General features: G+C 43.8%; 2 protein-coding genes across 3 annotated transcripts in view; one reads left to right on the plus strand and one right to left on the minus strand.

The window, feature by feature from the left end:
• Window positions 1–1,158: 1,158 nt before the first annotated feature.
• On the minus strand, window positions 1,159–7,143 carry cdk7 (cyclin-dependent kinase 7). The gene is made up of 12 exons (XM_071482779.1): window positions 7,000–7,143; window positions 6,695–6,754; window positions 6,584–6,617; window positions 6,412–6,479; window positions 6,238–6,306; window positions 4,681–4,791; window positions 3,735–3,853; window positions 3,256–3,355; window positions 3,069–3,155; window positions 2,819–2,968; window positions 2,437–2,575; window positions 1,159–1,632 (listed from the first exon to the last, which is right to left on the minus strand). Exons 1-12 carry the CDS (start codon window positions 7,063–7,065, stop codon window positions 1,604–1,606), a joined length of 1,032 nt encoding a protein of 343 aa, XP_071338880.1. The 5' UTR covers window positions 7,066–7,143; the 3' UTR covers window positions 1,159–1,603.
• Window positions 7,144–14,618: 7,475 nt separating this feature from the next.
• setbp1 (SET binding protein 1) overlaps window positions 14,619–25,694 on the plus strand; it is a 34,572-nt gene continuing 23,496 nt past the window's right edge. Inside the window, exons 1-2 of one of the 2 annotated variants that reach the window (XM_071482780.1) lie at window positions 14,619–15,530; window positions 21,473–22,065. In XM_071482780.1, the coding sequence (XP_071338881.1) occupies window positions 21,631–22,065 (435 nt within the window). In that variant the 5' untranslated portion in view covers window positions 14,619–15,530; window positions 21,473–21,630. The remainder of the gene's footprint in view (window positions 15,531–21,472; window positions 22,066–25,694) is intronic. The other variant, XM_071482781.1, reaches the window with a different exon arrangement.

Below are 25,694 nucleotides of genomic sequence, written 5' to 3' on the forward strand. Positions count from 1 at the left end.
AATCCTTTCTCCTCAGGAAGACCAGTAAGCCTACCAGTTTGTGTAGATAAGGATAGTGCACACACAGATCTTTTAGTTTTCTGCTTCACATTAAGCTCCACTCAGTGTTAGTCATACTAAGGTTTTATCATCCCACTGCAGATCTTCACACAGGCCTGATTCAGACATATGAGTAACTATCACTTTTTCCCCAAAAACCCTCTGTTCATGTTTTGCAACAGCATGTGGGCAGTCGTGTGCTGAGTCCAACAGTGACTTTCTTGGCCGGTGAAGTGGCCTTCATATGAGCTTGAGCTGATAAGGCTGCTCCTGTAGCTCTCTGCTTGTGTTGCTATTTGCCAAACCTGTCATCTGACCCAGTCACCCACTGCCGCCACACAAAGCCACTGTGTCCACAGTGTCAGTGCTGTCTTGTGGACATTTATAAATAGGCTCAGATCACACAGGGCGGCCTCTCTCTGAACTCTGGGAAAATGACATCAAATCCATGACCCTCACTGCTCACATCACTCAGTCAGATGTATGCATTTATATTTATGGTTTTTCATAAAATCAATCTGATATACCTCAAGGGAAATTTAGGCACGATCTCATTGTGAACACTGAAGCAGAAGGCCTTTAACATTAAACAGAAAATACAAATCTGCACTGGCTTTCATTATTGAATAAGAAATAGATTTGATTAAACATGAAGACTGAATTTTCCAACACTGACATTCTCTTTTCTCTTCTCTCTTATCTGATCCTGTTTGACAGATACCAAAATGGCAGCAGAATGCCTGCCAGATCATCAGGCCTCTGACTTGTCAGACTGTGTTGGATCACAGTCAGGTTAAAGAGAAAGGACAGCGAGTGCAAGCTATATCTTGTGGCACATTGTTGCAGGACACTGTCACACACATAGACAGACTCCCACCCGACTCTCACTACCAAGCTGAGTAAATAAACCATAAGTATATTCCTGTCAACACACATTCAATAGGTGAGAAAGGAGACTGTGTGAATACTTTGAACACAAAATCAGTCTCCATCCTGTGAACTCCATGGGTGTTATTTTATGAACTTGTGAACCTGTGGGAACATTTCAGTCCTCACAATCATGACGACAAAACCCCACTAAACATAACAGTTTCATTATTCATTATTGAAGTAGGCCGGTTCCGTATATGCATACGCACAATTTATTGGTTTTACATACAAAAAATAAGGAAAAAAAACATCTACATGAAATAAATCAGACTTGCTAGTTCGGTTGTTCTCTTTTTAAGTCACATAAATTAGACACCTTCCAACAGGCTCCCAGAGTTTAGGCATGAGTGAAGAACGACCAGAGCCATCACGATTGACCACAGTCAGTCTCTGTTGAACATCAATTGCTGGACTGCTGGGTCCAGCAGCACCCGGATACTTAGAGCTAACCTAAGGCCCAATTCCCAACTCATGTAACAGCTACGACCTCTAAAATGTCCTAAAGTCGACCACATCGTGCTGGGGTTGGACTTTTTTTTCTTCATTCCAGTGGACAATCCTGAGCAATGTAGGAAGCTGAGCCACGCAGTGGTGTGAAAGACGGCGACCATCTGATTTACCAGGCCTCATCTGGTCAGAAAATGAGCTTCTTCTTCATCACAGCTGAAAATAACACAAAGATCACTGTCAGAAACATTATGAAAATAAAAATAAAAAAAGTATAAAAGATTACATTCATTTTACATGTTTAGAACAATAGAGCCAGATACTGTACCTGCACTACATGTACAAGCAAAACAAGCCTATAATGAGCAATCCGCTAACCACAGAAGTTTCCATCTACTGTAAGTATTTGGAAATTCTCCCTGTAATATACTGTAGCACAGAGCATAGCATATATTCAGCCTCATGTGGTTTTCCAAACCACTTGAGGAGCTGGAAAAGCTTTGAACCTCCCACCAAGGTTCTCCTTCAGTAAAACATACCCTCCCACAATCCACTAAACTCTGTGTGTGTGTGTGTGTGTGTGTGTGTGTGTGTGTTCTACCTCACTGTATTCTGAATCTTAAACTGCAGTTAAATGTGCAGCCAACACCCTTTGAATTGGTAGGTTCGGTCAAGTGCTATTCTAAATTTATGACCTTAGTGTGCATAAACAAGCAAACACTGGAACGGTTTACTACACAAAAATCCATGATATTCAATATGTAACTTTGGTCTGAGTGGGGTGTTTTACATTTTCTAGCTCTTTCTAAATCGGCCTCAAATATTTTCTGCAGACACTTCTCCTTTTCCTGCTCAAACTGCAACTTAAAGCAATTTTACCATCATAATACTGACCACCTTTATTTGACTCGAGGCAAACCAAGGTCAGGGAGTCAATTTGTAGATTTTGGTATATATACCAAATATGGTCAGTGGAGTGTGGTTCTACATATAGTGAATATAAGCTTATGTGTTCTTTACTTGTCTCCAGGCCCTCTATTTTCCTCTTGAGCCCGACTGTTTCCTTCTCCCTCAGAGCCTCAGCTGAACAGTTGGGTCGGGGGAGCTGGGGGCCTGGAGTGGGACCAGGCCGGTTACTGAAGTACTTCATTTTCAGAGCCTGGAGAAGAAGAGACAAAATTATAAATATGTCATCTATTGCAGATGGGCAGTCATGCTTTACTCAGCAATATCTACAAATATACTGCAGGTGTGTGTGTGTACAGTGGGGTCCAAAGTCTGAGTCCAATTTCTCATTCAGGTGAAAGGGAAAGTGGGCTTGTCTAATGTCAGTTTTTTTAATTTTAGAATATAGAAACACTCCAATGTAGTCTTTAGCAAATTTTTTTACTGTCCTTATTACCTGTGTAGCTGTGGTCCTTATCGAGGGGTTAAAGGTGAAGAGGCCCTGTAGGAGCTCTAGTAGGTCATCTCCAGCTGCACTAAATATATGTTCCAGAGGTGTGCCAGGAAAGATTTTGAAGGACACGTAGTCTGGTAGACTACTCACTCCCTGAAGAGACATTTGACCATCAGATGTATGCAAGGATTCTCACCATCTTGCCAAAGCAAATACAATCACAGACATATCTGGGGAAAAAACAGATACCAACAGGCCATGTCTCTTCTGTGGGCGTCCCAAGAGCCTCAAAGATCTTAGTCAGCTGGTCAAGATCTGAGTCTCCAGCAAGGAATGGTATCTACAGCAAAAGGAGACAAACAGAGACATTAGCATGGATATAAAAAGGCATCCCGTTACTGTATTTACTGTATTCTTTTTTGCAAGTGAAGTTGGTGTACCCGAAGAAGTAACTCTGCCAGAATGCATCCCACTGCCCACATGTCAACGCCCACACCGTACATCCTGGCACCAAACAGGAGCTCAGGGGAGCGGTACCACCTAGGAAAGGGATCAATGAACAGAGAGTTAAATTTTACAGCCAGTGAAACCATAAAGGACTTCTCCTCTAGGGAGAAGACTAATTCTGTTAAACTGGATTGAAGCCTCCAACAACATCACTTGTTTGATTTGCTGCTATCCGGTGGTCTAAAATCAATTTTCTATAAAGCAAACTGTCACATGTTTTACCCAGACCCAAAGTTATCCCCTCATGAGATAAATGTAACTTAATAAAATAAACCACATTATCTATTTATCTAAAGTGATTTAGATATGCTGCTCTAAGAGATTTCCGATGAGTGTAACAAAAACACAAGAGAGAGAACAGACGGGCATAAAGTTCTGTGTCAATACCATGAGATGGAGAAACAGCACAGACCTGGTAACAACTTGATGTGTGTAGACCCTGTTGGGGCTGCCAAATGATTTGGCCAAACCAAAATCAGCCAACTTCAACACTCCACTCCCGTCCAACAGCAGATTATTGGGCTTCAGATCCTGGACATACAAAGTATCAAAATATGACTTCCTGACTGTGTGTGTGCATTGTCTTTCAAGGTTAGCTGGGGAGAGAGTGGCGACAGATATACTTCTGTAACAGTGTGCAGGTGGGAGCTTTCCCGATAAGGACGAGCAGCTCTGATAATAAATTTTCCTCGCAACAGCCATAGTGATGACTCAGCATATTTCAGAATTAGACCAATCAGACAGTCCTGTGTGTAACTGTTGACCAATCAGTAATACTGCATCCCTCGAGGAGGAGCGTGGAGTGAGAGGTCAAAGGGACATGTTGGAGAAGAGATTCTTGTGCTGCGGAAGCTTTGCAATGGAAAATTTGAATTTACTCTTATGAAAGTGTCCTGACATGATCTGTGTGACATGACCTGTTCTTGTACTGAGTATTCACTCTGTTGTGCCTTCTGTAACCTGCCTGTCCCTGTAAGAAGCTATTTGTTACAAAGCCTGTGTTGGAGTGTTGTCTGAGAACAGGCTGTTCTGAATTCCACCAGCTGATTCACCTTGAGAATTCCCACACGCAACATCTCACTCCTGTGTCTGTGCTATACGATCGAGGGACTTTGTCTGTCACTCTGCAGACTGCTGACACTCTGTATGACTGTTTGACCTTTCGAAATAAGAATCCTTTTCTAAAGTGTTCATTTCTCAATCTCACAAATAGAATTTCTACAACACCCTTCGCATGTCAGATTTGCACTTTGTACTCTCTGTTATTTGAAAAATAAAAATTCTTTGATTCAGTATTAAATTTCCTGTGTCTTTGATTTGGTGTCTATGAACAATTGTGTGTTCATAGAAACTCTTACCCTGTGTAGGACCCAGTGTTGGTGCATATACTCTAATCCCTGTAGAGTCATTAGGATGTAGGCTTTGATGTTGGCTGGGGTCAGGACAAGGCTGGTGTCTTTGATGATCACCTGAGAAAATAAAACAAAGACAAGGAGGCTTAACTAAAGCCGTATTCCTGATAAGTAATAATCTTCATCCATCACTTCATGTTTTCACATAGCTGTGGGCCACTCATTCAAAATTAAATTACGCTTATCAGAGCAGATAAGACAATTAAAGACAACTGGGACACATCTGTGTGAAGAAGTGGACACAGCTGGAGCCAAGCTAGACAGCACAGTTCAGATCCAACCTCTCAACCAGAACCTCCATTGTTCAACCAGCTCTAAAAAAAAAAAAAAACACTGGCTCTGGTATCCTTCTACATAATGTTACAGCCAATAAAAGCGTCCAACATCTGTAGCTGATAAGCTCATGCAGCCAAATCAAAACATGTGGCCTAAAAATAGGCTTTCAGCACCGGTAATAAGATGAGCATCATATTTCATCCTCATGTCCATCCTGTTTGCCTGCTGCCTGTGAGTGGCTAATGGGATCAATTCATTGTGAGAGCCAAGAGCGGAGTGATATTGATTTTTTTTTAAAGTGTGATTATCTTGTTTTGCATCATTCTATTTGAGGCTGATGTATTGGTGGCGGACGCCCATCTGGAGCCTTGTACTCAAAGCAAACCAGAGGAGGAGGTGGGCCAAAATATAAAAGCCTTAGTGACCTTGTGGAAGCACTTAATGGTCTTATCCTGTCTTCATCATCCTGCTTGTACTTTCTTTGCTCATACTGTATATGCTCATCTGACAATCTGCCATTCCCAGTATTGCAAGTTGAACATAACAAATTAATATCACAGTTGCCAAACACATCGAAACTGAAACCCATCTTTTAAATGTACTTCCTCTGGTCTGTTTATGGGGAAGCAATAAAGGCCAAATTTCCATCTGGTGGCCCACTGGTGAAATGCAACCTCTTTAACAATGCCTTTGGGTACCAAGAATGAATGAGTAAATCGCCATACAAAGACAGCCATATATATACGGCTACTAACAAACATCTGTACAACATGACATGATCCAATTCAAGAGGTGATGATTCAACATTCTTTGAGGCTGCAGTTTGTGGTGCCAATCTGCTACATATAATGTGAATAGCACCACTGAATAGCATTATATTGCAGGGAACTGCCATGAATAAGTTAGTAGTGAAATTTACTCTTTAAGTGTAGAATTTGCTGATATTTTCCTGAAAAGGCCTGTTAATTATTCCATTTTCTGGAAACACAATTAAAAGATGCTCAGGTTATCTAAAATTCCAGAAAACAACATATTCATTCTTGTCAAGAGAAATTAATAAAGAAATGCAGACAACACAAAAATCCTTATAATGTAGTCAAATCAAACCCTAGATTTGCCACGGGCTGATGTATGTGACCGCACAATATTGTGCTGGTGTCCATGTTACTATGTTATCTTATGACCCACAAAGACAAAGACAGACGGACAGAAAGACAGCTGTCTCACCTCTAGATCTGTTTCCATGAAGTCAAACACCAGACTGATGTTAGATTTGTGCCCAAAGGCATCCAGCAGCTACAACACACACCACATTACATATCAATGCTCAGTTCAGATAAGGTGAACACTTACAATATAAAAAGATAATCTCACATGCTGACATACTGAATGTTTACCCACCCCAATGATATTTGGATGATGCAGCTCCTGCAGCAGTTTGATCTCTCGCAGCGCAGTCCTATTTATACCTGTTATTACAATAAGAAATGGCAGTCTTTAACAGGTGGATAACAGGAGCTACACTGTGTGGTAAAAACACTAAGAGGGGCTCCGTCAGGCGGTCAGTACTCACCATCTTTAGCCTCGGTTCTGTGGCCAACCTTAATCTGCCAGAAAACAGACAAACATCAGCATAGCACACAAAAAGCTAACAGAAGCTCAAACTTAGGCTAACTTCATGTACCTTTTTAATGGCAACTATGGTGTCAGTCGTCTTGTCTCTGGCTTTGTACACTGTGGCAAACTAGAGGGGAGAAGCAGAGAGCAATGAGTACAGACTCACAGAGCCCCAAAAAAAACAAAAAAAAAAACATTTTCCACCATCACTGCTGCTGTGAGCAGCAATGCACCGGCAGGTCTTTGTTGACACTAACAACCAGCAGACGCTTGTTAGCCCGCCCTCATGGTGTCCACACATCGCCACGGCATGCTGCGGAGGACCGCGGACGGCAGTAAAAACAGAAACCACGGGTTTATTTCTCTGCCTACCTGACCCTCTCCGAGGAAATCCAGTTTCTCGTATCGTTTGGCTCTGGATTTCACATCAAGCGCCATGGCAGCTAACTGTCATCTCATCAGGACACACTTCCTGCCTTGTTAAAGGTCCGTAAGGACTTTTTCCGGGTTAAAGCAGGTTTTAAATTGACAAACAGCGCCATCTACCGCTGCGACGAGGAACGCAGCTTGTACAGGAGGTTTAGCTCAAATAAACAACCTAGCATGAATATTTCATTTTATTTTGTGCCACAATTATTATACTGTATTCTTTTTTAAGTGCCTGTTTTCCTCTCATACAGAATTTTAACATTATACTACTAGTTCTGCTGCTATAATTATTATAATAATAATGACATATTACATTGCGCATGAAATAATCTCAGCACAAATCTGATCTGTTATCAAATTGTTGTGAAATAGATAAAGTTATGTAGCAGGTTTAGCTATAATATCATATCATATCATATCATATCATATCATATCATATCATATCATATCATATCATATCATATCACATCATATCATATCATATCATATTATATCATATATATGTTTTGTTATATTTATTTTATTTTAATTAATATTTTTTATACTTCATTTCAGATGACTTCTTCATTAATGAAAGCAACACAAATTCCTGCAGAGTCCTGTAACGTCTCACAGTCCTGATGCAATATACAATACTGTTATAGTCCTTTTTTTTTTTTTTTTTTTTTAGCAGTTAGCAGTTTGACATTGGTCTCCTGAGAGTCTCTTCTGTCAGTTAGGAAGGTTTTGTGATCTATGCACCACTGAGCACATCTCTACATCCCATCTCCATACACAGTAGATACCCTCACATCCCACAGGATTAGGCATGGCTCCTCTCTTTTGACCCTCCCTGTCTCCTCCACACACACACACACACACACACACACACACATAGCCCTACACACACACACACACACACACACACACACACACACACACTGAGTTTCATTTTCATGTTAAGTTTGACAAGAGGAGTGTGAAGGATCAGCAGGCCTAATACACCCCTCATTCTCCCCTCAGATGCATGCACATTCATATCCTGACAGCTCACAGATGTGACTGACAGGACCGTATGTGCCCATGCAACCATGCAGAGAAGAGAAGAGAAGAGAAGAGAAGAGAAGAGAAGAGAAGAGAAGAGAAGAGAAGAGAAGAGAAGAGAAGAGAAGAGAAGAGAAGAGAAGAGCGATTCTAGTTCAAGTCTTTACTGGCCTTGTATCATAAACCTTTAGGGGCACACAGGCGGGCTTTAATGTGGTACATAACTGTCCAGTGGCAGACATAACTCAGACCCACTTACATCACTCGCTCTAAAACAAATGTGACATATTGATGTCCCCCTCTAATTCTGATATGATTTGAGGGCATTCTTGTGCTCATTCCCTTCAGTCTCTCTGTGAGGCTGCAGGAGAGGAGAGCTGCAGCTGAGTTATAAGTGACTCTGGTGGCGTTAATACAGTTTGTCACAGTAAATCTAATGATAGCATGTGTAACATTATGCACATTAACTCACTTCGGTTATTTGTCACATTAGCAGATGGGGATGCTGTTGAGCTGGTTTGTGTGTGTGTGTGTGTGTCTGTGCGTCTGTGCGTCTGTACCTCTGTGTGACGGGCAGGAGGAGAGTGAAACCACAAGGCTGTTTATCAAACTCATAGGAAGTGGGTGTTGTTGAGCGAGGACGTGTCGCACCACCACATCCTGCTGCTGGGAAGCAGCTTCAGATGGGACAGTGTTCACACGATGTACAGTAAACAACAAATGCAGACCAGGTGTCTTTTTTCATATGCATGTGCTCGTGTGCATGTGTTATGTGGCCAATTCGTTCTTCCTGCGAGACACTTTACACTGATTGCACAGCTATGCTTGAAAGAGATTAAAAAGGAGGGCGTTTGGGTGACCACCAAGATATGTATATTTTTTCAGATTTCCTCCAGCTTACAATCAGATTTGTTTTATGCCACCACCCCCACCACCACCACCACCACCTAAAAAACCACGCATGCCATGTCAAATGCAGAATACAAGATCTCACAGCCTGTTGACAATGTAAAAAAATTGAGAGAAAAGGCCATTGCCAAGATGAAATAGCAGTCAAAAGCTGTTGAAAAGGTGTACCCCAGAATGCTGGGCATTGCACTTTGTACGGACTCTCTGTTTCTCTTTTAGTTAGACACTTCAGTCATTTACATACTCTCTATTAGGTCATCACGTTGGAGGGATAAGGTTTAAAAGGAACTTTGATGCACTGACTGAATGTGTAAGTGATGAATGATTCAGCGCTATCGCAGTCAGTGCTGTATCATACACCTGCCTTTGTCTTCATTTTACTCACAGAGTCTCAGGGGAAGTGGCTGTGTTCTGTCATCTAGGGAGTTTTCCTCTTTGTTTCTGTTTCTGACACTCTGACTCTCACATAAGCCCACACACACACACACACACACACACACACACACACACACGCACGCACACACACACACAAACAAATGCAGCTGTATCTGACCACATGCAGTTATAACACAACAGGATGTTGTAGGGTGGATGTTTGAGGTGTGAAGGTTCACACAAGCCGTGACAAACAATAGCTGTTTCTCAGAACTAATTATTCAATATTCATGTCTAATAGCCATGGCCACTCTTGATCTGCTGCTTGTTTTTTGTCTCCTTCCTTACTAAAGCATAGAAGCCAGGACTTGAACCCAAGTCTATCAAACTACAGGCTTATTGCAAGACATCAACCACACACAGTCCACAACAACATGCTTCACTCTGCCCATTTCACGTTTATTCTTTGCAGATGTCTTCAGTGACAAGACAATAAGAAAGCATAAGGACAAACAGAAGGACTATCATTATCTTCCTTGCTGCTGCCGTTTGTTTACAACCAACGCAGAGATTCGTCAAATTGGTGCTGTCAGTCCTGGGCTGCATTGTTAGACGCCAGAACTGTCAGTTTGAATAAATATTAGGGCAGACTTTTTTTTTTTTTTTTTTTTTTTCACCACTGTCTTCCTCCAGCATCTGAAGCATCTGCACACACTGGGCCTTGTGGAGGACTTCAAGACGAGCCCACTTGATAGCTCGGCTCATACAGAGACAACATTATGATAATGTCCCTATAAGTAGCAGGGGGATGGGCGCAGTGTCAGCTCTTCACATAGACAGAGCCAGCAGGGAGTCCACAGTCAAATGCATTTAGGGTAGTCTTTGTTGTTGTTGTCTTAGCTTCCATCTGCGTTGATGTTTTGTTCCGGTCTGCATTTCCTCTCAGACATCATTATCGCTCTCATTAGAAGAATCTCTATCTCAGCCCCAAATGGAGAACAAAGTCTTGTAATAACTCTTTCTCTCTCTCTTTGTTTGTGTGTGTGTGTGTGTAATGTGTGCACACTGCAGGTGGGTATTTAAGTCCTTAATAGAGGCAGTATACTGTCTGCTGAGCAGTTCTGTTGTAATTCATTTCTGTATGTAGCCTATATGTTCAGTATTTTGTCTTATATGGCAGAGTAAAGTGGGGAAACACAGCAGATAACAAGAGGAGGATGTGTGAAAGTGAACCAGGATTGATTCAAACCCATTTTACCATGTGTACACTGAATGTGTCTCAAGCAACTAAGGCAGCAGGGTGTTCAGGCCAGCCAGTCATTGGAAGGTAAATGAGGGAGAAGGGAAGGCCATTCTGGTTTATCTGAGTCTATCAGGAGCTGAAGATAACCCCAGCGGTGTGTTTTCCAAGAAGTCATTTACTTTATTAACCCAGCCAGATCACTGAGGCCTCAGTAATCAACCTTGTCACACGTCCCATTAACTTCTCACTCTCTAACTCCTTCTGACACACACACACACACAAATGCACTTTTGTCACACACATCTGAACCTGCAACACACAAGTGCACATTATCACAGACAACTGCATGTTCCATACATGGTTTCATTGTCTGTCTTCACGGGCAAAGACCTTTTCTCTTGCACACACACACACACACACACACACACACACGCGCACACACACGCATGCACGCACACTCCCGCTCCCTCTCTCTCAGCTAACTCCATTACCTCTGTCAGTCCCAGGGGTCTCTCGGCTCTGATGAACCCTCTGCTGCCCTGTGAGATTAGTGGACTCCCTGAGAAAAGCCCTTCATTGATTGAACGTGAGTCTCTCCTGCTCCCAATGTCAGCTCAAGGTTAGCACGCTGACTGACTCTCTTTCCCTGACGCACTCAAGTGTTGTAGCTTTGTTATGAATATCAGTGTGTTATTATTGTTTTAGCTCTGCTGACTCCACTGCTTATATTATTAATAAAGACAGCAAACCAATTTTTGACATTCACCTTCAGAGTCTCTCTTTGCCTCTTCTGTCAGTCTTTCTCTCCAGTGGCCCTGCTTAAAACATTTGACAAAGCATTTATTAATTGTTAACTCATTTTTTTCTCCTTCTTCACCTCTTCATCTCAATCTCCTCTCTCTCCCCATTGATGAAACCACAGAGGAACTGTTGCCTCATAAAAGCCTCAGCATTTGGTAAAGTGGTTTGAATGAGATTCACTTTTATGTATTGCAAATCAGTCATGGGGAAGCATTTACTTTGCGTCCCACTTGAGGGAATGAAGATCTTCCAGACAAAAAGGCAGGAAGAGATGAAGGAATGGGGGCAGCTCTCAGTCTGTAACAGGGAGTTAGATAAATGGCTGGATCGGGAAGACAGATTGATCTTTTTATGTTGAACTTGATGAACATAAATGACGCTCCAGATTTCCTGTAGCAGTGAATAGAGATGAAAGGATTATCTAGATATTTAGATCATTCAGGCAGGAACATTGCCCTGCACTGCTGTCTCTTTCCTCCCCATCATAATTCAATATTTACAGTTTAAGCTGGAAAACTGCTCCCTCTTGGCTGCCTGTATCTGGTATCCATGGCAACAGATTCGAGAACAGAGTGCCTTCTGTATGTGTCCGTGTGTGTGTGTGTGTGTGTGTGTGTGTGTGTGTGTGTGTGTGTGTGTGTGTGTGTGTGTAATGTTTACTGATACACTGCAATTGATTGGTTGTTGGGGAGCAGCTGTTGACCCCTCGCTCTCAGGGGTCTCTTTGTATTCTTGCACACATCCCAAATCAATAGACACACATGAATGTGAACACACATACACACACACACACACACACACACACACACACACACACACACACACACACACACACACACACACACACACACACAAACAAACACACACACATTTGTTATTCTATATTTGTGAGGTCTTAAAATTTTATTTTAGAGTCAGATTCTATTTCTCTTCTCCAAAACCCTATAATCAGCCCCACATTAACCTAAGTTTAAATGCTGCCTTAACTCATAACTATAAACCTTAGTCTAACTTTAATGTCTGTAGTAGAGTGCAGTATAATATTAACCCCCTTCACTGAACCTCATGCCCTGGAATAAAACAGAATTAAAATCAAAGTCAGAAACAATAGTAATGTTGTCATCTTGAAAGTATTTTTCTCAGCTTATTATCATTGTCAAAACATTTGGTCCTCATAAATGTAGAAATAAAATGCACACAAACACCCACACGCAGGAATACAATACTGGCCCCAAGCCCATAAGTGGAGAAATGAGCAAATGGGCAATAAAGAGTTGCTGTGGCATTGTTATGAAAACACTCCCAATGAAACAGAGACTCTACACACATTATACCTACATGCACAAGCGCACACATACAACAGGTTTGTGAGCTTATTCAGTGTGCCACAGCAGGGGAAGTGAAACGCAACAACACCCAAAACCACTGATGGCATTGCAGATTTTTAACTACGAGTTTGAAACTGCTCTGAGTGGTTATATGCTACTGAACTCACAATCAGAAATACCACCCCTGCTAATGAAATATCTCCCAGTGGGTGCTCTACACATGAGTGTGCACACACACATCCTCACACACACACACATACACACACACATACACACATGCCAGGGATGAGTAACAGCTAGTAACTGTGGGGCACCACAAAGATAAAGGTCATCTGACATCATTTGCATTGCTTGTTAATGTTAAAGGATGTTTTCCATACAAGGAAGGTCAAGTTTTGCATGGAGACACGATATAAACATAACTTCTGACAATGATGAATTAATGGAACAACTGTGGCTTGTTCATGGCTGGTTGATGTGGGTTTTCCACCCTCTGGTAATTTGACATATTAAGGGGAAAGCACCAGCACACACACACACACACACACACACACACACTTACACACACACACACGCACACACACATACACACACACACCCATACTTTAATTTGCCTTAATTCACAAACTCGACTGCACTTACACATCCACCTTGGCTTCCTCTGAAGCAGATGTGTTGTATGCTATGGCAGCTTTCGTCTCCCTGAACCCCCAGTAAACCTACGTAATTACACCCCGCCAGTCAAATAACACAATCTCAAGTCATTCCAGTAGTTGTGGTTTATGGGCAAACCATTTCCTATTAAGACAAAAGTGAAAAACTTTATAGATTGGCTCACAGGTTTGCAAAATGTTTCATGCTGTGTTTCAAAACTCCCCCAAAGTCGTGCAATAGAACATCTGATAAGAGTCTTATATTTAGTTATGAGTCAGCAGAAGTTTACATGTTTGGTGTAGATCAGGAGAGTTGAACCATTGATCATATTCTTGCTTATATTCATAAATCTAGTCTCTTGGATCTGGAGAAAACCCAATGAAGGTGTCAGTGTTTCTAAACTATTTACATTATCATATATTTATATTGTATTCAGAATTTTATTAATCCATTATATGCATTTATTAAGAACCTATATCTACTCTGTATCTGTTTGATATCATTTGTTATCTTACTTACTCCATTTGTTCTTATGTCTTTTGTAAACCGTGTCAGTTCTTTTAACATTTTCAATTGTGAGTGTGTGTTAGGTCTATATGTTTTGTAAGCTCTATGTTTCATATTTGATGTTTTATGTGGTGCTTCTATCTTTGACAGGACACTAGTGTAACAGAGTTTAAAGTTAAGGGAGGCTCTTTCTAAATTAAACTTAAATTTAATTATCCCTAATTTTTCTGGGAGCTTCCTGGGAATTTATCAAGAAGGATGACAGAAGGCCAAAAAGGGATCCGGGGACTTTCTGGTAGCATTCAATTACAATCTGGTTATCCAGGCAGAAGAGTAGTTTATAGACTGACCAAACTAATCACTGCCCAAGCCTCTAAGTTGGTAAATTACACAACCTGTTGAACTGCGCCTGAAAAAATCTAATATAGCCTATTTTATGTAAAGCATTTTTGTTATTTCTGACTCCCTTTATTATTTCTACAAGTTAAAGTAATTCATTCAGGCTTCATAAAAGATAAAGCGTATGGAGACACATATCCTGGAAAAAAGTGCAAAACATCTTTCTCCATACAGCAGAGCCTATAGAAACGCCGAGCCTTTTGCCAGATGTTTTTCCCCCCCTTTGCATTACATTAAAATAACACCATGCCTGCATGAGCAGTCCCACAGGAGACGGCCCTGGGAATTAGCAGGGAGGCAGCAAAAGGAGACGCGCTGAGCGCCTTTGCTGCCAGGTGGAGGCGATGTCGCTCCTCCTCTCCTCTCTCCTCTGCTCTGCTCGGCCAGAGCTCTCAGTCTGCTGGGTGAGATCATTACCAGACACCAGGCTCCGGGACCTGACATTCACCGATCGGAAAAGCAGAGAGAGAGAGAGAGAGAGAGCAACAGAGAGAGAGCAACAGAGAGAGAGAGAGAAAACCCTGATCCGATGCAACCGGCGACTAAAAGCGAGCTAAACCACCGTCTCCTGCCTCGGTTCCTCTGTCCTCCGCACTGACGGCTGAAAGCGCGGTCTTGTCGCTGACATTTCCCCGCTGCATTTGGGCTTGTAGTCGGATGCGGGCTTGTTTTGACTGCAGCAATAGTGCTACTCACCCCCCACCTCCCTCCTCCTCCTCCTCCTCCTCCTTCTTCTTCTCCCCTACCAACCTACCGAGTAGCGGATTTGCGAGGGATCTCAGCGCCGTGCAGCTCACCGAGCGAGTGACCAGCGATCCTGCAAGGCACCGGAGACGCACTGTGCACCGCCGCGGCTCTCCACCTCATCCGCCGGAGCCTCTAAAGACCTTATTTCTGTGAGGAATCGGACATAAGCGCCAAGTTTCCGATTGGATTTTTTTTTTTCCCCCTGTGCGGCTACCTTGCTTCTGTCATCAGATCGGCTGCAAATCCTATTTTCGCTTTTTTTTTTTTTTTTTTTTTTCCCTCTCTCTCTTTCCAAAGCACCGTTGACGCCATTTTCCTCGGGGTTTTCTGTCAAAAAATATATACATATATTCTGGCACCGTTTGACAGCTCCCCAGGAGGCTGTCATCTCATCCGTCGCTTGTGTAAAATGTGTCTAAATGGATTGTAAATGATCTTGATAAAATATTTACGCGTTAGAGCCGAGTGTGTGACAACATTAGACATGGGTAAGTAGCCCCGGTTGACTGACCACATTCCTCACCTGAATACACCTCTGCTGTAAATGTGTTAATGTTTTTATTCATGTTATAAGCTGCTGAGCGCGTCTGCTTCTCATGATTGCTTTTATTAATTTTTTATGTATTTTTTATTTTTTACGTGCCACCTTAACCTGCAGCATGTTACATGTAGTCTGTGCCATTTAAAAAAAAAAAAAAAAATTTCCTTTAGCAAAATGACGTGAAATCTGTGAAATTGCTGCTAAGTCACATGCCAACAAATTCGTCCGAACACGCGCGCGCGCACGCGCGCACATACTCACACCGCCACGCGCACGTTCACGCACGCAGACACAGACCCCCCCCCCCCCCCCCCCCCCCCCCAAGCAAGGCTGCAGCCCACCACTCAGCCCACCCCAGCCACTATTACTGTGTTATACCTTAGTAATTAGGTGGCAGTAAGATAAAACAGCTAATTGGGTCAATGGGATGAAGTGTCCACTGCGCACTGATGGAGGAGCAGCTCAGGCTCCTCTGCTCAGCTCTTAGTTGAGATGTTCTTCCTGCTGTGGTGGTCCTCCTGCATCTTCACTGACTCTGCTGCTCCATCACATAGCGTGACGGTCTGTGACATGCAGCAGGCAGATGGTTGTTGCTCCGTCAGTCTGTCATGGGTTATGTCACACTGAGCTGTGTCCTGTGAGAATTATTGAAAGATTTTATTTTTTTTATTTGGATGCGTTTTACCCCCCCCCCCCCCCCCCCCCCCCCCCTGTTTATTCTGATGGAGTTACTGAGGCTAGAGAGCGACAAACGTCTCATGGATGAAGCCGAGTGCGTGGAAGTTGCATGCAAAGAGTGTGTTTTCATTTCTGAATGCCTTCATTCTTGTGCTGTTTCATTTATGGCACAAAATCCACACATGACACCATAGCTACACTCAGGAGATGCCAGTATGCATACAAATGTGGCCTCCACATTGCATCCAGCAAGGCTCAGTGGGAGCCAGCGCTCCTCCACTCTGATTACATTCATCAATAGCTGATCAGTTTCACGTGGCTTGGAGGTGGGTGTCAGAGACGGTGTGGCCAAAAAAGTGATGGCCATGGTTTGGCTGTGAGGAGGAAGGTGAGGGCTGAAAGTAAATGGCAGTATGCCACTGTTATCAGTAGCACCCAGAAAGCTCAGTCACAGCCACAGCACCAGAAGATAAATAGACAAGCCTCAATGAGTCAGGGAAAGTGTGGAAAAATGGTGAGGTCACTAGGATATATGACAATGAAGGTGTGGAAATGAGCACTGGATAAAAAAGAGGAACAAGGGCATGAGCAGAGAGGCAATTGTAAGAGAAGTGTGTAACTAGGTGGAAAGAAATGGGGTTGAGGGATGGATAATAGAGGTGATTCAGTCTCAGATGGAACCATCGATCTTGTCTTGTTAACAGGTTTGGGGGAGTTGAAACTCTTGCAGTGATTTTTTTTTTTTTTTTTTTTTTTTGTGGCGTAAAAGTATGAAGCAGGCTATTAAATGCCCCCGTTAGGTAATGAGATGCCCATGCCACCTTTAAATTAAAGCATGAGAAATCGATTAGGTGTATCCCCTTCTGAGCTGGATACCTCAGGTCGAAACAGGATCACAGAGAGGGAGGGGGGGTGGGGGTGGGGGAGGAGGGAATGTGAACGGGATCCAAGGACAAATCTAACTGTTGGCAGGCTCTCGTAGCAGAATATCAGCACTGGAGTACCTTTTGGCAGAGCTCACAGAAAAAGAGAGAGGGAGGAAGAGAGGGAGAGGTAGGAGGAGGGTAAAGGAAAGAGGTAGCACAGAGAAGAGGGGAGAAAACAGAGGTTGGGGTGGGGGGGGGTTGAGGGAAGGAGGAAGACAGTTGGGAGTAGGGGAGGTGTTTTTGCTGACAGCCATTTTGTGGCTTCTGCTGCAGTTAAAATGGTTTAACATTCATCTGCTTCTGCGGAGTAGTTAGGTGAGGATGGTTTTAGTGCTACCTGGCATATGGCTCATCCAGAGGAGTGTATGCGTGTGGGACTGCACAGAGCGGCTGCAAGGCCATTATTTTCTATTATGGCTATCCCACACATGGCACTTAATGGTTGTACTTCTAGCTGCCCTATAGCCAAACACATGCCTGTGCCATCCATGCTGAACTGGGGAGAGAAAAGGTTTTATTCTGCATTTCATATCCAAATAGAACTTTGTAATGTTCACTTAAAATAAAAGCAGATACACTCCTTGATGTTGACAGGGTAAAAAGATGGCTTCCTTCACCTTGCTCTGCACTGAGGCACAGGACTAATAGACATCCAGTTCGAAAACTCGTGCCCACTGGATTTGGAAGCGCTAGAAAGCAGGGGCCATTCCTTTTGATTTGTCTCCAGCCAAAGATTGGATCCCTCTAGAAACATTGGTTTACATGATTGCCCCTTCACTAGAGGGCAGGATTAAAAGAGAAAAAGAGATAAATGAAAAATGAAAATGGCAGACAGACAATGTTCATCATCCCTCTGAGATACTCATCTACAGCCAGGGATGGCCGAGCCTCTTCTACACCCTCACATCAAAGAAAAGGAAGAGAAAAAAAAAGACTCTTCACCTTGTGCAATCACACGGGCGTTTGGTGTGCTTGTGGATGTGTGAATGTGTGAATGTGTGAGCCTGTGTGTGTGTGTGTGTGTGTGTGTGTCTGCACGCATCTGTCTGCATGTGTGTATGAGCTATTTGTGAGTCCACCTCAGGCACTGGGCTGCTGGGTATGCAGCCTTAAAAGGTTGTGTTTCTGCTGCCATTTCTCTCTCCCTGTCTCTGTGTTTCTCACTCACTCTCAGACTCTTTCTACCTCTGTTTTGTCTGTGCGTCTGTATCATTCACCATCTCTGTTCTGTCCATCTGTACTCCCATTATCGACGCTTGATCATAATTGTTTTCAAAGGACGAGGCAAAATGTTGGAGGAGTGTCTCATTCACAGCCTTTCGCATCCAGCGCAGGGATTGACCTTATGCTATTTGAGAGGGAAGCTGGTTAGCGCTGGCAGTTTTGAGAACATAATAAAGCTATTTATGCAGTGAGTCTGGCCTCTCACAATCACCCTGCTGTCTGAGGCTAGTCGAGGTGTGTATGTGTGTGTGTCAGTGTGTTTGTGTGTGTAAGAGTGAGAGAGGAGAGAGAGAGGAGACAGTGAGGCTCAGGCTAGCTAGGCGAGGGAGGCCCGAGGAGGGGTCAGTCTTACATAAACTCTCAGCCTGTCTGCCAGTAACAGAGAACTAACACAGCTTAGGGCACCGAGCAGGGAGGGGGGAGGAATAGTCATGACCCAGCTAAGTAGTTTACACAGTAATGGCCCAGAACGAAGATTGTACTGATGTATGACGCCATTTTGTTGTCATACTGGGTTATAGTTGTGAGGGGGCACGGAGTCTTAAGAGCACCACCCAAAGTGGATAAGTTTCTTTTTGACATGTGTACGTGTGTGTGTGTGTGTGTGTGTGTGTGTGTGATGTTGTGGTTGGCAGCTGTCTCTTTTTCCTGTCATTGTCCTCAGTCACATGACAGACAGGGTGGCTTTCACACATACCATTAGGGCGAGTCACCAAGCTGACATTAGGGACTGGGAGGCTCCTGGAGGACCAAACAGGGTCATGTGGGCAACTGTACGATCAGGCTGATCCTGGACTCTCTGTCTTTTGGTTATCCCTGTAAAACTTTGAATACTTAAAAGTTATTGAAGCACCACAGCAGCGGTTTTGCATGTTTCAGCCCATTAAATGCAAATTGCCTTTACTGTACATTACTGCTGACCATTTTCCAAAGCATACCATACGTTTTTGGATGGATTTCCCAACTTCCTGGCAGCAAGGGGCTTTATTCATTTTTAATGGAGTGTGAAAGTCAGCATTCAGAGATTTTCCTGAGATAGGTAATCCGTCAAACTGAATTTTTAGCCTCTATTATTTATGTGTCAGTGTTTCTGATCGATGTAACACTCATTGTTGTGTGGTTATGCAGGGAGCATAACCACAGTGGGCAGGTTTTGAAGACTCTTTTTACTGGAAGTTTTAGATTAAGGAGACGCTGGAGATTTCAGATTGCCATTGAGCATTGCAATCGCAAGCTTTGTTGTTTGGAAATCAAACCTAAAAGACAAACATCATGTACAGTGTAAAAAAGGACAATGGGAATAAGGTAGTTTCTTGCACTGAACAGGTTGCTGTTGGGCAGCTAACTTTAAAGTGTCACCGTTGGAAGATTTCTTAAAGGCAACGACAAGGAATCATTTTCAGTCCCTCCTCAGAAATGTAAATAATGTAGCTATGACACAAAAATAGAGCAGACTCAATTTTCAGTGTGATGATGGATTGGCTAACTCAAGTAAGTTTTGCAAGCTCCTTTTCATCCTGCACTCAATGAATGAATCATTGACGAAATCAATGACTTCCAGGAAGGTAGGAAATCAATCTGAGAACTTATTAGCATGCTTTGGAAACGGGTTGCCAGTATAAACTCTGCCATGACTATAAGTGGTTTGGAGTTCATACGCTTAAACATGCAAAACCACTGTTATGGTCCTTCAAGTCTACCGCCGTGGATTATGATTATTCAATCACACTGTAAGCATGTGCTGTGAGGCTTGTTGGGTATTATGATGATGGGGATCAGCTGTTTGTACAGTAGCGTGGGCTGGTACAGAAAAAACACACACACACAGATAGTGTAAAGTGCCTACAGTAACCATGTCGGAGAGTGTGTTAGCAGGAGATAGGAAGTGGGTAAATTTGTAAACCTTTTGTGTTCTCAGGTCACTCTTAAGTCTGCAGCAAGCAATAAGCTTTCACAAGAGTCATGTCCGCAGGTAGTGGTCTAGTCTGGGTTCACATCAGTGTAAATGGAGTCTGTCTAAGCTCAGTGTGTGAGACAGCATTCCCCACTTCCAGCTCAGTCATGCCTCATGTCATATTGACTGATGGGATTCCCTGGAGCTGTAGTGAGAAGTGTAGTCCGGTGTTTGTTTTGGTTGCTTTCTGTTTATACGCCTGCGTGTAAGTATGTCTGTGTGAGTGCATATGTGTGGATGTGTAAGTATGTAATGTACATCTGCGCCTGCATGTGCAATGATCCAAAAATTAAGACCTGAATCCTGTGAGAAATGGCCTTTCCCCCAGAGAGCAGAAATAACAGCAGGGGTGCAGAAGTCCACTCGGTGACAGCAACACTGTCATTTGTGTGTGTATTTCTGTGCATAAGTGTATGGAGTTTGTCATGCATGTGTGTAGCAGTGCCACTGCATGCGTGTGTAAAACAATTCAGACGCTGGTTTTTCCAGACCAGCTCGTAAACCACATCTGGGGAAAGAATTTAGATTCCTTCCCTCCGTCTTTCTCCGCTGCTTTCCCTTTTCCCTCTGTGTGATTCCCTCCCTTCTTCCCAGCTCTGGTGAGAAGAAAAAAAAACAACAAAAAACAGAAGTCAGCTTCTTTCATTTTTTCTGTCTTGTGTCCTCAGGCTAACTTCAGCCTGGTTTTAGAGCAGAGAAGAGGAATGTCTTATTTTTGCATTGATCACTCTGGAGTGTGTCTCTCAGATCGGTTGTAGGGATGGAATGAGGGACAAAGTGAGGGAGAGAGGATTAGCAGACAGGGAGGAAAGCAGAGAGTAGGGAGAGAGGAAAGCAAGTGGCAGTGGGTGTCTAAAAATGAGTTTGTTTATGCGGAGCACAAAATGCAAATGAGAGCATGGCAGCACGCCTCTACAGCTCTGTGATGAGCGTGTGTGTTTGTCTTCATACACAACAGGCAGCTAGTGATGTTGATGACAGCGGACAGGCCTGTGCTGAGACGCAGCTCTGGAATGGTAGCTATGGAAATGACAGGACAGGATGTTTTAGCTGCCTTTTTTTTTTTTTGGTTACTAATCACATCATTCACCTGCTCTCTCTCTGCAGACTGTCCCTGGCTTCGCTGTGTTCCTGTGGGACAACCAACCCAACCCCAGTAGCTGACTTACAACAACCAACCAGCCGGACCGACTACTGTTCTCTATCTTCCTTTTGGCTGGCTGCCACAGCTTCCCCCATCCTGACTGGCTCTGGCGGGAGCGTGGATGGAGCCAAGGGATCTGGTTGGCTCGGCCCGACCCAAAGAGGTGGAGTTACAGGGAGGCAGGGTGGGGCCAAATGAAGAGGACCAGGAAGGAGCACGGGGCATCGGTTTGGTGTGCAGTGATGATGTGATTAACGGTGCCATCAGCGAAGGGGAGGGGCTAGAGGAGCAGGGGGAGGGGCTTCTAGAGGAACAGGAGTTCTCCATCAAGGAGGCAAGTTTCCAGGAAGGAAGTCTAAAGCTGAAGATCCAGACCACCAAGCGCACCAAGAAGCCCCCTAAGAACCTTGAGAACTACATTTGCCCGCCGGAGATCAGGATGACCATCAGGCCTACGGTCGGAGAGGGCAAAGTGGGGCGGCAGGGACGAACAGGAGGCGGGGCAGTTGCAGGGCGGGGCCAGAAGGACGAAGATCGAGGACCCCCCAGAAAAAGGGTAAGCCCCCCCCCCCACCGTAAGTGCTGCCGCTTATGTGTGGTTTTAGTTTCCAAGTAGATGTGTTGCATTTCACGTACAGTATGTTTTTCACAAGTTTGAGTTTTAAAAAACTTCTGTGGCTTCTTCCTCTCTCATACCCTCCACCTCTTTCAGTACCTCGCTCTGTCAGTAGTTCCTCTCGCTGCTTGGTTACACGGGGTCAAAGTTTGCTGCGTAATTGAAACCAGTCATGGCTAGCTAAGATCACACAGTGACATACACACACAGGCACACAACACACGCACACACACTCACATAGGAGCTGAGAATAGGGCTGACATAAGCAAGTGACAGCTGGTGTCTGCTCTCTCCATTTGTGGTCATATACACAGAGACCTTTTCCTGTCTCCTCTCCTCTCCTCTCCTCTCCTCTCCTCTCCTCTCCTCTCCTCTCCTCTCCTCTCCTCTAATGAAATCAGTTCTTGTGGGTCACACCCCTTCCAACCCACCCCCCCATCCCCCACCACCACCACCACCCCCCACCTCCATCACACCCTTTACACACTACACTGGTGTTTGGTGTGTGTGACACTGTGTATGTACAGGTCCTTGGGGGAATCTAGTATTTGCAGTGTGTGTTGACCTACACACTGGTGTGTGTGTCCAAACCTGACAGCCATCTTGATGTCAGTGAGCTCGACAGGCCCAGCAGGAGCGAAGGCGTCATGTTGTCAACATGATGCTGGGCTGTGTTTTGTCGTGTTGTGTTTCAGTCTTGTGGTTTTTAACTCAGATTCAGGGGGCTCATGAGGTAATAGGGCTGCATGATTGTTGTTTTTAGCTTTAACCTAGTCAAGCATGGTCGGCTAGTGCTCCAGTTTTTGTAGGCTGCTAAATTTCAAAAGCCAATCAGCCTCATCAAGGATCTGTTATTCAGAGAAATTTGTGCTTGGCTAACCAGCCATGTAAAATCACTGCTTTTATCCAGAAAATTGTCTCTTTTTCTCAAAGAGTTGAGGTCTCTAAAATCAGACAATGAAAGAAAATTAGAGGCTATATGCTGCTCATGTGGTCTCATGAAGACAGTAGTCATGTTTTATATCACTGTTTCCAATTTGGGGCTTGGGACCAAGAAAGAGTTAAAAGATAAGTCTAAAGGAGTCACAAGATGATGAAAGGGAGGAAAACAGAAAAAAAAAAAACAGATTTTGTGACACAAAGTTTGACTTTTTCAGACTTGTCTCAAATGATCACTTTTTCTTATGAACTACTGAACAAATTCTTTGTTAGTTTGTTCTTTGTTCAAAGAACAAACTAACAAAACGAACAGTTTCTGGTTCAACTGGCAACAACCAGTGGACATTTGCAACTGGTGAATGGACATTTGCTTCATAAGGAAGTGAGACTGCAGCTATATGTGTATGTCTGTTGGGTTTTTCAAACAACTGGAACATTTGTTGAAATCACCAACCCACTCCAACACCTTGTGCTCATGAAATGATTCAAATACGAAATTGCAACCAAATTGGAAAGAAACCATGTGGGTGTCGTTTTGTCATCAGTTTCTGACATCATCCACAGTCACAGTTTCAGCCAGTTGTCTGCAGGATGCGTATTCTCATCACAATGCAGACTGTGAATATAGTCTGACATGCTGTTACCTTTATTTGAAGTATAGAAATATATGTTTACCACTAAAGATTGTCAGTGTTTACGTCCACAAGGAAGCGGAGTGAGCTGAGCCCTGCACTCTGATATTTGGGCAGCTATTCCTAATCCAGCGCCATCAGTCCCCTTTTGGAAAGCCACTGCTACTGTATGATTGACAGAGGTTGTCATAGTGACAGGGGCAGCAAGCTGGTCTCTATTGGGGTTTGAGGTTTGGGGAGATGAGGGGAGGGGAGTGGTGGATGTGTTGGTGTTGATTCAGATCAGTTTCAACCCTTCATCCCCTACGCTCTGTCCCTCAATCACACCCTCCCCCATCCCCCTTCCCTCTACCCCCCTGCTCCTGCCTACATCCTTTCCCTCCATCCAACCATCACCTGCCACCCCAAGGGTGTAATGCAGGCAGGCTCACTGGAGAGGAACGGGTTAAAGAGAGAGGCTGGGCTGCTCTCTGTCTTTTCTGTCTCCGTCTCTTTCCGTGTGTGTGTGTGTGTGTGTGTGTGTGCGCACGCACGTGTGTGTGTGTGTGCGTTGAGGTTAAATACTCTCTTTGTGGTGTGTGTGTGAGGCTGTGTGTCAGGAGGGGATGGGAAGCGAGGGGGGGAGCAGATGGACAGCCTCTCTGCTCTCTGTTGTATTGTGTCCAAATCTACTCTTCCCCTCTTTCTCTCTCTATCTTTTATCTGCCTCTCTTTCTCTGCCTTTCCCCTCAGTCTTTTCTTCCCTCATGTCTTCCTCTTTTCACTCACTCTTTTTCACCACTCTTTTCTTCCTCTCCCTCCTTCTTTCACCCTCTGTTGTCTTGTAGCAGATGGCAGCGTGGGGCAGCAGCAGCAGCAGCAACAGCAACAGAGCAGAAGCCAGAGTGTGAGCAAGAGATGGGGAGAGGAGAAGGGGGTTGTGGAAAGAGGAGGAGGTGGAGAAAGGAGGTGGGGGTCAGGCATATGGAGAGCCTGGTTAAGGGGCCCCCTCAGAGGGAGTGTGTGTGGTAGTGTGGTGAATAGAGGAGGGGGAGAGGCAGGATACAATAGATGCCCATTAAGACAGAGATTTGACTCTAATAGACAGAGAAGGGGAGAGACAGACAGACAGATAAGTAGGCAAACATGTAGAATGGTGCAAAGAAAGACATGGAAAGCCCATGTTTTAGCCTTTCTTTCTAAGAGTCTGCTGTCAAAACTTCTCTTCTCTTCTCTTCTCTTCTCTTCTCTTCTCCATTTAAGACAAGGATAAACTTTATTTTTATTCATCCCAGGAAACTGGGATGTTTAATCATCAGGACACACAGCAAGCAAGACCTGGAATGAACACAAAAAAGAAGCAAATTGGGATTATATATATATTATATATATATTCACAACTGACTAATTCAACAGTGGCCAGGCAGAAAATGCGCTTGTAAATTGTAAAAATTGTATTATGAAAATGAATTTAAACACAGGCTGTGTCCAAAACTCAATCTGTATTTGCTATATTTCCCACGACCACTTTGATTTATTTGAGTGTAAAATGTATGTAGCATATAGTGCAATCCCACAATGCAATGTGCTGCATTTTATAGATGCAGAAATTATAGCCATGTGCCTCTACACCTGTCAGTGATGATGCAACATGACAATCATTCAGAAGTGTCCAAAATCGCAATTTACTGGTCACTATTGAGTCAATTACTGAGATTCAATTATGTAGGGAGTGCTGAATGAGAGAAGAGAAGAGAAGAGGAGAGAAGAGGAGAGGAGAGGAGAGAAGAGAAGAAGTTATTTGCTAGGCTTTAAGGAAATCTTACCATCCTATCATCTCCATGGCAGGCATCTATAACCAGGGGTCAGTGAGCAGGCACATTTTGTCAGGGGACAGACCCACACACCCACATAAACGGGATATGATGGGCTCCCCTTCTCTGTCTCCAGCTGACATCACACACATGCTGAACGTCCTCTCACACACAGCTCTTTGTCTGGGCACGCTGTGTGTGTTTG

The sequence above is a fragment of the Trachinotus anak genome, unplaced genomic scaffold (genome assembly GCF_046630095.1).
Source record: "Trachinotus anak isolate AG129_WGS33_773 ecotype Australia unplaced genomic scaffold, CSIRO_AGI_Tana_v1 ptg000008l, whole genome shotgun sequence".
Taxonomy (NCBI): Eukaryota; Metazoa; Chordata; class Actinopteri; order Carangiformes; family Carangidae; genus Trachinotus; species Trachinotus anak.